We start from the raw sequence: 12,509 nt of genomic DNA, 5'->3' as shown, positions 1-12,509 counted from the left end.
AAAATTCAGTCGAATCAACCAGAGTTATAGTATCTCCTCCAATTATCTGTGCAATCCTCTTTCAAATGCATGTGCTGAAAACGGGAGAAGCATACAAGGTGTATTTCAGATGAACTACGCTTTAACACTGCTGCGTCTCTTTGATAAGTAACACACATGTCTCTAAGCTGCAGAATGCGTCTGAACCGAGGCGCAAAAAGGCTCAGTAAATTTGGCCCCTGGAGTACGGGGGGGACTCCAGTCTGTTCACCTTGAGAGAGAAAGCAATGCTCAACAGTAATCTAGTTAGAGGGAATATAATGTGGCTTACTGTGTTTTTCAGCTCCCCATCCTTTTTTTTCCAGCTGTTACTATAAATAGATGCTGCAGAACATCAAAGAGAGAGAGGAGTTTTTTTTTTCTCAGCAACAGGCCACAGAACAATTATTATCCAGTGGCTCTAAATAAATCACTATTCTTTGGGCTGATCCCAGTGTAGAGCAATACCAGGCACTGCTTGTATATGTGTGGGCACGCATGTGTTTTCTAATCGTCAAAGGAGACACTGCTGACTCAGCCACACAAGCTCTCAGTGTCTCACACAAACGCATGCATGTTACTTCACATAATGTAACATCACACACGAAAAATAATTCATTGAAATTGAGTTTATTCATGAGATTATGGCACAATACAACGCGCTATCTTTGACTGCACAAGGTCACAAACCGGCAGATCTGTGCCGCAAACAAATCTGGTTTGCTCGCTATTTCCTCTCCCAGCTCTCCCAGGGCTCTCCCGCTCTCTCCGTTCTTCTTCTTCTCACTAAAATATCTTTTTCTTTTCTTTAGATTTTTTCCTTTGTATTTCAGTTGTTTTCTGTTCTTTTCGTGCTTTTTACAGAACTACATTGTCATAGCAACCGTAGAAATTGCTGGTTGGTTCAGTGGAGCCCTGCTATGTTGAATAGGTATTTGTGTAGGCACCTGTGTGTGTGTGTGTGTGTGTGTGTGTGTGTGTGTGTGTGTGTGTGTGTGTGTGTGAAGGTGTGTGTGTTATACAAGAGATTACGTATTCTGTGTGCTCGTGTGTTTTTTTTTCGTGTGCCTTTTCGTGTGAGTAATTCCGTATGCATTTGATTTTTGATGACTTTGGTTCTTTGAGATGCTGATGGTGATGGTGGGAACAGTAGTTTTGTTTTTACATGAGCCCTATCTACCAAAATTTCATGAAATGAGCCCTATCTTAAATTGTAGATAAAATGTTTCGTCTTTTGAAAGTGAAAATTTCGGCTTTTTTTTTTTTCTCCATCCACCACAAAATGATTAGAGACACGACCAGGCAGCAGCTTAAACCATCTGAGTGGAAACTTGGGGTGTTGTAGGTAGGTGTAAACAATTAATTTAAGCTCCAGTGACTCACATTTAAGTGCTAATTAATTAAGATGTTTTCAACTCTAAATTAAGTTTTATTTTTAGCAAAGCCTTTTTTCTTTTTTTTTCTAATCCTTACCTTGATCTTTATCGGAACAGTTTGTCTGCCTCATCTTAATTTTTCAGTAAACATTAATTACATTTTTAATGGTTTTATAGCTTGAATGTAACCATTACTTCACCTTTTTACATGTCAAGCAGATGCAATTTGTGGGGTTGATATACAATCTAATTTGTGTTGAAGGACTGTGGCCCTCTCATAATTAATGTCCACAACATGTTTTCTGTAGATCATAATTTGTGCTCAAATTCACCAAACTTGGCTTAGCAGATTGGAGGTAAAGCTCTGATTTTTTTTTTACTGCAACATCCAAAAGCTTTTTCCAGTCAAGATAATAAACATACAGATATTGGTCTTTCTATAAATCTACGAAGGTCTTTCTGATACTGCAAGCAGGTTTCTGTTGTTTTGTTAGTGTCTTTCCTAAGTCTCAAGACCAAATGCTATCTCAAGTCATCAAGAGCTTGCCCATATGTCACTCTCAATCTTTCTCTCGAGTGAGAAAATATGGAACCAGACTTCTGTCATAAAATCTCCTTCCAAATATGTAAATTTGAAATGGAATGATTTTCCTTACCCCTCAAATTTATTAAAATGTTGTTCTGTATGCTGTCACTGTAGTTTATCATTTGCATAGCAGATTTGGAAATAATTGGGTGGCATTTTTTTTTGAGGCACAAGCATCTATGTTGTAGCAAGAAATGACTTCCTTGTGTGTGGTTCTTGTTGGTCCATTATTATATGTTGTACCACTTATGTGTTAGTATTCTGATATCTGTTCAAGAATAAACTGTATGCAGTTTATTGAATGCAGCAACTGCAAAAAGTTTATGTATTGTAGAGGGTTACTCATTGTGAACAAAACATACACACCAACATACACACACACACACACAGAGAGTGTTAGATACAGTATTACCCCCTTTGCAGATCTATTCCTTTGAGCCGCTTCAGAGCATGTTCAGAGGTAATGGATGGCTGAGAGGAAGGGTGTCTATCTCTCTGCACCTGGGGTTGTTTCACACGCACACGGTTGTATATGTGTGTGAGTGCGTGTGAGCGAGTGTGCATGGTCATGCAGCCGTGCGTGCGTTTGCATTTATGTGGGAGGAGGAGGCTATTTATTTTGATTGTTTTCAATGAGAGTCCAATGCGTAGAATTCATAACAATACCATCAATCCACACCAGCAGCAACAACATGGATGTAATTTATATGGTAATGCAGCCTCCATGGTTGCCCCAAGTTACACAGTGGACATCTCTGACAACGGACAGCATGGGTGTGCTGTAGCATCCTAATGCTATGTATAGCCAGACAGACACACACAGTTCCCAGCAACAGGGAGGCATGTTTCAATTAGCAAATGCAGATACGTGCTAGTTGAGTCTGGGTCAAAAGGTTGAGTGTGTTGCTCCGTGGCAGCTTGTGTCTGTCCTCATTTCCGCTTCTCAAAATAAAAAAAAATCAGCCACTAGAGTCAGGAGAGGAGTGAAGAGTGACCCACTGAACCAGATGTTGGAAATACTCAGAGATGATGTTCTGTTAGAATTCATGTAATGGGTTACCACCATAGAGAGACAACAGAACATCAACCAACTCAAAAGAAACGGTCACAAAGCCATCAGAAATGCCAGGCAATCGTATTTCTCTGAACTTAAATAAACTAAATAAAACTCCAACAATCTAAGGATTATTTTTTCAACTGTTGACACACTCTCATGAGCCCCTTACTATTACCCCGATGACCTGAATCCTACTTTGCAATTAATTTTCTGCATGTTTTAAAGACAAGATTGCAGCCCTCTAATGAATATTATTTAGAGAACACTGGACAATAAACCCCAAAGCATAACCACCTCTCCTACAGTTTTTAAAACTTAAAAGAGACAGCATAGATTGTTCTGTCATCTCTAATTACAGACCAATCTCCAACCTGTCTTTTCTGAGCAAGTTTTTAGAAAAAAAATAGTTTTTAAACAGCTGAATGATTTTGTTGGAAAAATTCCAGTCTGGTTTCAAGGCCCAGCACAGTACAAAAACAGCCCTAGTGTCCCCAAAATGAACACTTATGAGAAACACTTGTCTGGCTTGTTTGTGTTCTGATATTCTGCTGGAGATACTTGAACACTGGGTCAGTCTCTCTGGCACAAACAGGTCTCAATTTGTCGATAGTTTTTTGTGGCCATGGATGACCACTCCTCCAACCAATAGACCTGACGTGTGGTGTCCCGCAGGGCTCTATCTTAGGCCCAATTGTTTTTAGATTTAATATGTTGCCACTCAGTGGTATTATTAGGAAAAAAGTCAATTTGCATAATTATGCAGACGATCGTTGGCATCGTTGACATAAGTCAGCAGATGACTCAAAACTTCTTACAGCTAAATCAAGACAAAACTGAGATCCTAGTTATTGGAGCAAAAACTGAGAGAGAAAGACTGTCTGACCACCTAAAGTTATTCACACTGAACACTAAGGAACAGGTCAAAAATCTCAGTGTTATCATTGAATCCGATCTAAATTTTAAATGTCACCTTAAAACATGACTTAAGGTCCCTCTATCATTTGAGATTGCCCGAATCAGGCTGCTCCTCTCCCAGAACAGTCTGCCTGAGGGTCCGAGGGGTTCTAGATCTGTTGGCACAAACACAATCTTGACACACATCTTTTCACCATTGCTTCTTCCCAAAACTTACATTTTTAATCTGATGTTTTTGTGTGTTTTGGAAGTTTTTCTTAGTTAATTGTTGCTATCTGTGTTATACTCTGTGTTGCATTTATGTGTATGTGTATATATATATATAGATAGATAATGTTTATGATTGTTATTCTCCAGTTGCTGGACCCTATTGTGCACCTTACAACCTAAATGCATGTGAGGTGTAACAACTCTCAAGGGCCTTTGAGGCGTTTTGTACAACAATTCTTTCCTTGTGAAGGTTGTAGATGACATTCAGTTCAGCCTAACTGTTCATTCAATTTTTTTTTCTCTTCTTTGTAAAGTTCTGTTGATATTAGTATGTAATGGGCCTCCATTATTCCTATGCGCTCCACCTCATTCAAAGGTCAAAGGATATTGTAAAGAGGCAACTAATCATCAGAACCTATTACTTCTGAATGGCTTCAAAGCCTTTGAGGGCCATCTTTCAAAAGAAGTAGGAGTGATTTGAGGTTGAAAACACTGAGAAAGTCGAAGGTCCTTTGAGGTCTGCTCTTATCTTTTCATATCTCTACCTTGCAAATATATTTCTTTTTCCTTTACTAATAATTCTGCTTCAAAAATGTATTTTGTGTACACCCTTTTGAGCTGGCAGCATTTTTTCATGTTTTACAAGTCATCTTTGTTATCATCAGGGCGCATTCAACTTTGATGTAAAGAAATATATCAAAGAAGTTACAAAAATATTCATTTTCTCTCAATCAGTAATTACCAACCAGGAATTCAAGGGTGAGCATGTGTCAACCTTTCTCTATAATCCAATTTAAATTTCTTTCCTTATGATTAACATTTTTTTTAAATTGTGCCTATTATTAAAATGTACTATATATCTATACACTGAATACACAGGCTTATTTATTACCAATGCTACTATCGGCATGTGTTTTTTATACATTCTGTCCATTATTCCAACATTACCAGTAAATAGATAATAGCTTTCTTGCTAAGTAATAAGTAAGATTTGAAACAAAGGTCATCACATCACAATCAAGTGTAATAATAGTAGTTATTGACTAATGTCTGTGGCAAATGAAAGAAGTAAAAGCAAAGAGTATTATAATGAGCAGCAACAGCAAAATCACCATCAAATCACCCTTTAATGCTCATTTAAACTTAATTTAGAAATATAACATATATAGAGGTATGAGTCAATAAACTATATTTGTGTTCATGTAAAACAGTTTTATGTTATTGTATTGTTATTTATTTAACATCAAGTATGACACCATAGAGTAGATTGCTTATTGAATACTATAAATACTTACAGCGTACATTTAAATTTCAGTTGCTGCTTGTATAATATAGACTCAGTGTTTAAGATGCTCAAGATCAGATCAGTAGTTTCAGAGTCCAAAGAATGAAATGTAGAAATGCTGCCTAGTGTTGAGTAAAGGCCCACTTTTAGTAGTACTTTAGCTAAAAGTAGACCTAAAAGATAAGCAATTGAAATAGTTTGCTAAAAGTAATTAATAGATGGTTGAAATGTCACCTTCTCCAAAACTCATGTAAAAATCTCTACTTCTATTATTGGTGTTAAATAACATCTTGTTTAAATCTACTGGAATCAACACATTTGAAACATGACAGGCAATGTCAATGACAGGAACTTGAGTTAGTGGGGGGGCACATCAAACTAGAAACACTGGGAGGTACTGATGTTAACTACAGTGTACAAAATGTTCAGAAAACACACCTTTTGGGTGCACAGGAACAGAAAATCTGTTTTAACCAGTCTAACACTTTTAAAGTGTTTTTAATGGAAATCTGAGGTGACAAGCCTCAGTTATCCTGGAAGGAATATACAAAATGAAATCATGAGCTGCAGTTTTTAGAGGGGAAAAAACAATGTAATGTTCTTAATCCGGATAACACCTTTTTCCAAGCTGGAAAGCGTCTTCAGTGTCAGCTACAGGCTGTTTGTGTGTGGAGGATCAGCCTGTTTGGGAAGAAGGGCACCGTATTTTTGGAGCAATGGAGTGATGCAGGCGAGATGAAAGAGAGGAGCTGAGGAGCACGAGCGGAGGATAGCTCTAGGCCAGAGACAAACCCAGACACTGTTACACATCAAAGAACGAGCCAGTGATACAATCATCTCTTTAGGGTGTAAAAGCCCAACTTTATTAATTAAAACACGTCTGTTGAATCTTACTCTCATCTCTCCCTTCCCTCTTTACTCATTTTATCACTCATTTTGTGACTGATTACAAAAGGAAAGAAAAGAGGGGGAGAGCTGGGAGAACACATTCGAGGTATCAAGCGGATGAACTCAAACCGTTGCTAGATGGGCTGTGACGTCCAGATGTTGCACATACAAATACACACATGCAGACAACAACAGGTGTGCATCTTTCCACAGTTGAGGGAAATGTGAAAAGGAAAGAAGATGAGAAAAAAGGAGGCAAGGATTCGAGCAAAAGCGAGGGAGGGAGGGGGCAGGAAGAGAGATGAGATGGAGGAGACAGACTGCACTGTATAGATAAATAGAGAAAAGGGCCCATTGTGTCAGCAGCTGTCATCACTAAATAGCCCTCAGATCACTGTCAGACACTATCACACATACACACACACACACACACACACACACACATATATGCACATACTTACACACAAACACACACACTGACTGACAGCTCCCCCTCAGTCCAACATCTGTGCTGACAGCAGCCATGGTAATGAGTCTCTGCATGTGCCAGCATGGGTGTGTCGTTTCTTTTTCTCCCTCTTCCTGCGTACCACTCATTCAATCATTTCTCGTCGGCCTTATCTCGTTGTTTCCCCCCTTCTCTTCGTCATCTTAATAGAAGCGCATGCTGATTGACTTAGCAGCAAGCGCCACATGAGTAGCGACTAAATGAGAGCAGCATCAAGTGTAAAGTTGGGTGGATTTTTTTTTTTTTTTTCTCCAGTGTTGCCATCCAGGTGCGCTGCATTTTCAAGTAGAGGTGTGGAGGAAGAGAGGGATGAAAGAAGGGAGAGATGAAGTGATGATGAATGGCTCTCGTTAGAGGGGTAATTTGTCTCTCCTTGTCTGACTGGGCTCCAGCTGTCGCTCCATCCCTCGCTCCACTCCACTCTCCTCGGCCTACCACTTCGTACCTCAGCCAGATGGGTGGACGGATGGACGGAGTGAGGCGGAGGGGGGAGGAGAGGAGAGGAGAGGAGAGGAGGGACAGAAATACAGACAAGGACAGGGAGGAGAGGAGAGGAATGGAAAAGAAGTCATTGAACGGTAATCGGGCACAATTGTTCCTCGTGTATAATGCTCCAGCAAAGTAAAGAACTTATCATATTGAGATGATTGAAAACAGGCACAATAGGAGAGCAACAGGCATGACTCATATAAGCAAGTCAAAGTTGGGTGCCTATATAACTAACTGATTATAATTCAGTTTCTTTCTTACATTTAAATAAAATCATTGAGAAATTTTGGTAATGCAATGAATAAAATGCCTTCCCCCATGATACACTTATTTTCACACTAATCAACACTTGTAAGAGGACTGTAGAATCGCATAGAGAAGGAGAGAGAGAGAGTCGGGCGCAGAAAGAAGGATTGAGAGATGTATACAGATGGCCGGGGAGGCGGCTGAAGGATGGCAACGAGCAAATCGTCAAGAGAACCACATGAGCTCATTGCCAAGTCTTTGTTCTAATAACACAAAGCAATTTTCACTGACCTTTCTAGAAATGTAGCGGGCAGAAATGACTGAGTTAAGGATGCCCCACAGCATAATTGCTAAGGAGATTAAAGTTCCCGTAATAGCTTTTGGCCAACTAGTACAATTTTTCCTTTTTTGTAATTAAAGTGATTTAAAATATTAATAACTACACTCGCACACACACACACACACACACACACGTAACCTTCTGTGCACAGGCGTGTATACGCTCATAATTGCGTACACACGCAATAAAAACATGCAACAGCAATAAAACAATTTTAAAGGTATGCCACTGCACACGCATACCTACGCAAACACACACACGCAGGCATTTTTCATTGCCCGTTGTCACTAAAAGCCTCATTACAGGCCTTGTGAAATATGCAAATAGCTTCTCACATCAATTGAAGTGAGTGATCGATTCATTTAGATCAATCGCTTTTTTTCCCGCATGTGTGTCCATAGCTTCATTTCCCCCCCCCCCATCATCCGTTCTTCCCTCTTATTCCCCCCTCCGCTACTAATCCGCCCTCCTCTATTGCTTTCTTTCTTTTTTTTATTTTTATTATTGGCAATAAGTTTTGTCAGCTCATAGCTTCTGGACTGTCCCCTTTTCTCCGTCCTCTATTCCTTCCATTAATTTCTCTCTCTCTCTCTCTCTCTCTCTCTCCCTCTCTGCTTCTCCATTCCCCCGGTTACCCCTGTGACCTCGATGTCTCTCCCTGCTTCCATCCGTTTCTCACTGTCCCGCCCTGCCTCTCTTCTTTTCCCTCCTGACAGCCACAGTGTTTGCTTTGCCATTGTTTATCCATTTTTCTCTGTTTGCTCTGATGAGATTGACCGGACACACACACACACACACACACACACACACACACATACCTAAACAGAAGACAAGGTTGGCATCTCTCTGGGGTGTAGTTAACGTGGGGCTGTGGATCGATCCTAGCTCTGGTTTCCATGACGGAAAGCTCTAAGCTGGAGCAGTTTGGTCAGCAGGACAGAGGCATCACTCTGCCTCCCGTTCTATCAAATATATCTCTATAAAGCCATAATGGCACCTAGACTCAAATGTGTATTTTCCATGATTAATACACTCATTTTGATACAGCATAGATGGGCAAGTTAGCCTACAACTGTGTCCAACCACTTTGTTTCTTAAATGACGTCTGCATTGATCCTCATCCTCCCTCCTTTACTGGGGTACTGTTTCCCTGATGCAAGCAATATTGCATTGTCGCCTAAAAAAAAGTCCTCCATCTATCACAGCCTTTACACATTTTGATTTCTATCAATGCGCTGTGATGGCAAGGTGAACACTGTCAAATCACAGTCACACCATATCTGTATTAAAGAACGCTTTAAAAAGAAAAGAAAAAAAAAATTTAAAAAGTAAATATTACAACAATGAATGTTCAGTTATGTTTGTCAAGGTCTCGCCATTTTTCTCTAGAAGAGCGTGATGAAAGACGAGATGACTAACTGAAAGGCAGCGCACTGTAACTTCTTTGTTTACCTGGTGAAGTTTTCTGTGGCAAAGGACGGATGAATGGATGAAGTTTGTAAAACCAGAGACGCGTTGGAAGGACTAAACACTATTAACAAAAAAGAAAAACAGTTTATTTGTTAAGGTGTTAAAAGAAAACACTGCTAGTGCCCGGGGATATAATTTTGAATGGAGAATATAAGTGATAATCAGTGCGTCAAAGCGTCTTTGTTAATTGTCTAATTAGTAGTTATAATAACCTGAGTCCTTCGGTGGGTTGGCTGGACTCGGTGGCCTCATTCCTGCCATATTGTTGATTGATTGAGCTACAAATATGGCAGACATAATTATTCTATATTTTGAGCCGTCTCTAAATAGAAATTATTAGATTTGTCTTTGTCCTTGATTCCAAACCTTTGGAGAGTAGAGTGAATTCTCTCCATCCCCTTTTTCTCTCTCTGGTGTATGGGACAGCCTGATTGTGTCCACGCGTCCCACGGCTCCCACTATTTAAAGACTTGGCTGTTAACTTTTTTTTTGTCTTACCCATGTAGAGGACAAGTTTACAATAGATGAACAGCATCAGTCAAAATTTTGGACATGGTTTCTAATTCAATAGAATGGGAAGGTGTGTCCAAACTTTTGATTGGCACTTTAAATCCTCCCGAAAATCTAATCCCGTGATTTGAATTAAAGTGAGACTGTGCAAGAACGCAGTGAATTTTGTCGGCTTACGAATGAAAAGTTTAATTCACAAGTGATAAGAAACACCCTGTAGCATGTCCAGCAGCTTGGAGAGCAAACTTTAAATTTATGAGTTCATAGTCATAGAAATGATCCTGCACCTCTCCCCAGAGCTATAATGAATTTGTTCTTAACAGTTGTAGGAAGACCAATTTAATGTATGTCCCTCAGTCAGTTAGTTAGAAAAATGAGCCTAAATTCCATGTCAGGCCTGATCTGAAGTACAGGTTGAAAATCACATTAATGTATTTAGGAGATCTGTTGGCTTTCTGTGTGAATCTATCACAATATCGAGTCTCTCCAGTCTCTGCGAGCTTTTGTCTTTGTATCCAAGCCGCTAAACATTGCTGTGACCAGAGGTCTGTTCCAAGAAACTGGTTTGATGAGCACAAGTTGCAGCGGGCCTATTTTCCAACTTCCTACATCCAGCCTTGCTGATAGTTTGGTTTTATTTGCCCAGATTGTGAGGTATCTGAGACTCACTCTGAACAGTTTTCAGAGGAACTATATTCTTCCAAAGAAACAGTCCCCATGAGAAACAGACACATTGCCGCTGAATTGTGTAAATGTTCTTTTATTCCAAAAAGTTCCAGATATCTTTGTAAAGCTACAACTTGGAACAGGCCTTTGTATCATTGTCAGTCATTTGCCATCTGTTTTGTCTAACGCCGCCCTCCCCTCCCTTCCCTCCTTCTCCCCCCTCTTTCTCTCCATCCTCCAGGTCGCCCACTCCCTCCAACCTCTTCCTCCTCCCTGCTCCCTCCATCCCTTCCGTCCTCCTCGTCCGCCCCTCACCACCCCTCCCCCGGCCCGTCTCCACCGATCAGGGAATGCCAGGTGCCCCTGCTGGAGAAAAACTCCACCCACTCTCACCTGGAGCCCCACCCGGATGACTCATACTTGCTCCGTGGCCAGCCCTCCACCACGGGTAAGAGAGAGCTCTCCATTCCTCCATCCACCTTTTTTTTTAATCCTTTCATTCCTTTTATTTATACATCAATATGTCATCCATCACCTGGATTGCTTCACTGCATTACCTCATCATGTGTCCGTTTCCTGATCTGATTTAGTCGTTGCTCGGTAAAATGCCAAGCGGTCTGTCGCTTCAGTTTAATGTCACATCTGGTTCTTATAGGCCTTTTGTTTCTGCTTTGTGCATTCATCCAAAGTGAGTGTTTGTTAGCAGGGCTAACACTACATTTAAAGTAACTTCGGCAATTATTGATTGCATTATAGAAACTGTAATATTTATAAAATATACAGTTAGAGATTTCAAATAGGTGTTGAATTTAATCATTGTCATATATCAATGTTCTGTTTTTATTTAGGGGGAAATAAATCTCAAAAGATAAACTAAAATTCACTTTAGTAAGTAACATGAAAGAAAACACTCAACCTTCTTCAGCTTCTTTTGTGGCTCACATAACAAAAAGCTCATTTTCAGCAGAAAATCGGTAATCTGTTATTGGATTACATTATTAAAGTATCCCTCCTACCATTGTCAACTATTGCCAGAAAACAATGATGCAAGTGAAAGCAACCCCTACACTCTGCCGAGCACAGATTGGTTTACCAGTGAGTAGGTGTGTGTGCACTTATTTTCCATATGACATTAATAATCCACCAGAAAGTGAAAGGTAAAGAGAAGGGTGATGAATTTTAAGTGCCAGCAGGAGGATCAGTGTAGCAGAGACAAACTATTTAGTTCTTCCACCTCTGAGGTTTCTCTTTCATCACTGGACGCCTCTCTTGGTGGCTGTTAGAGGCCCTGTGTGCTTATATCAACACCTTGCAATGATTTGTTTTCCTCATATGCACACACACACTCATCTGCAGTGATGAGCTTGTTCATCAGCATACGCATTTGTTCTCAACAATTAACTACTGTGGGCCAACTCTCTCTTTCTCTCTGTCCCTCTCTGTCTCTCCTCCCCTCTCTTCCCCTGTTTCACCATTCCTCTGTGCATCTGCACTTGTAATCAGCAGATATATTTAGCAGAGGCCTGATGGGAGGGAAAGGGGGTGGGCAGAGAAGTCCTAATGTGATTTTTGGTGGAATACAATCTATTGTTAATGGCGTTAGGCTCTCCTTTGATCCAGTATAAATCTTCATTAGGGAAGGCCCGGGTCCCAGGTTCAAGAGCAACGTGATTAGGAGGCTTTTAAAATGACGTTACATCAGCCTTCTAATTGGTTTACTGTTTGCTGGGGCAACATCAATCATTAGCCCAGTAACCGCACAGCAAATAAATTCACTCTGCCACTGACACCCTAATGGCAGACACTGGCAAAGAGGGAGAGAGAGGCTCGGAGGCACACTCTCTTTCTCTCATTCTTGTTCACATACACCCACACTTTTTTGTTCTGGGGCTTCTTTCAGTCTCTGCTGAGCATGTACACACAGAGTTGGCGAGCGAGCGAGACA

At 40.4% G+C, this 12,509-nt stretch overlaps 1 protein-coding gene across 6 annotated transcripts in view; it reads left to right on the top strand.

Annotated features, from left to right (window-relative positions):
• The window catches only part of tenm2a (teneurin transmembrane protein 2a), a 150,681-nt gene that overhangs the window by 78,370 nt on the left and 59,802 nt on the right, over positions 1–12,509 (top strand). For 4 of the 6 annotated variants that reach the window (XM_053324493.1, XM_053324492.1, XM_053324491.1 and 1 more), the window contains exon 3: positions 10,806–11,012. The exons of the other annotated variants lie outside the window; for them this stretch is intronic. In XM_053324493.1, coding sequence (XP_053180468.1) covers positions 10,806–11,012 — 207 coding nt within the window. The remainder of the gene's footprint in view (positions 1–10,805; positions 11,013–12,509) is intronic. 6 annotated transcript variants of the gene reach the window in all.

The sequence above is a fragment of the Scomber japonicus genome, chromosome 8 (genome assembly GCF_027409825.1).
Source record: "Scomber japonicus isolate fScoJap1 chromosome 8, fScoJap1.pri, whole genome shotgun sequence".
Taxonomy (NCBI): Eukaryota; Metazoa; Chordata; class Actinopteri; order Scombriformes; family Scombridae; genus Scomber; species Scomber japonicus.
The sequence above is the reverse complement of the archived record's forward strand: the minus strand, read 5'-3'. Positions and strand labels throughout refer to the sequence as shown.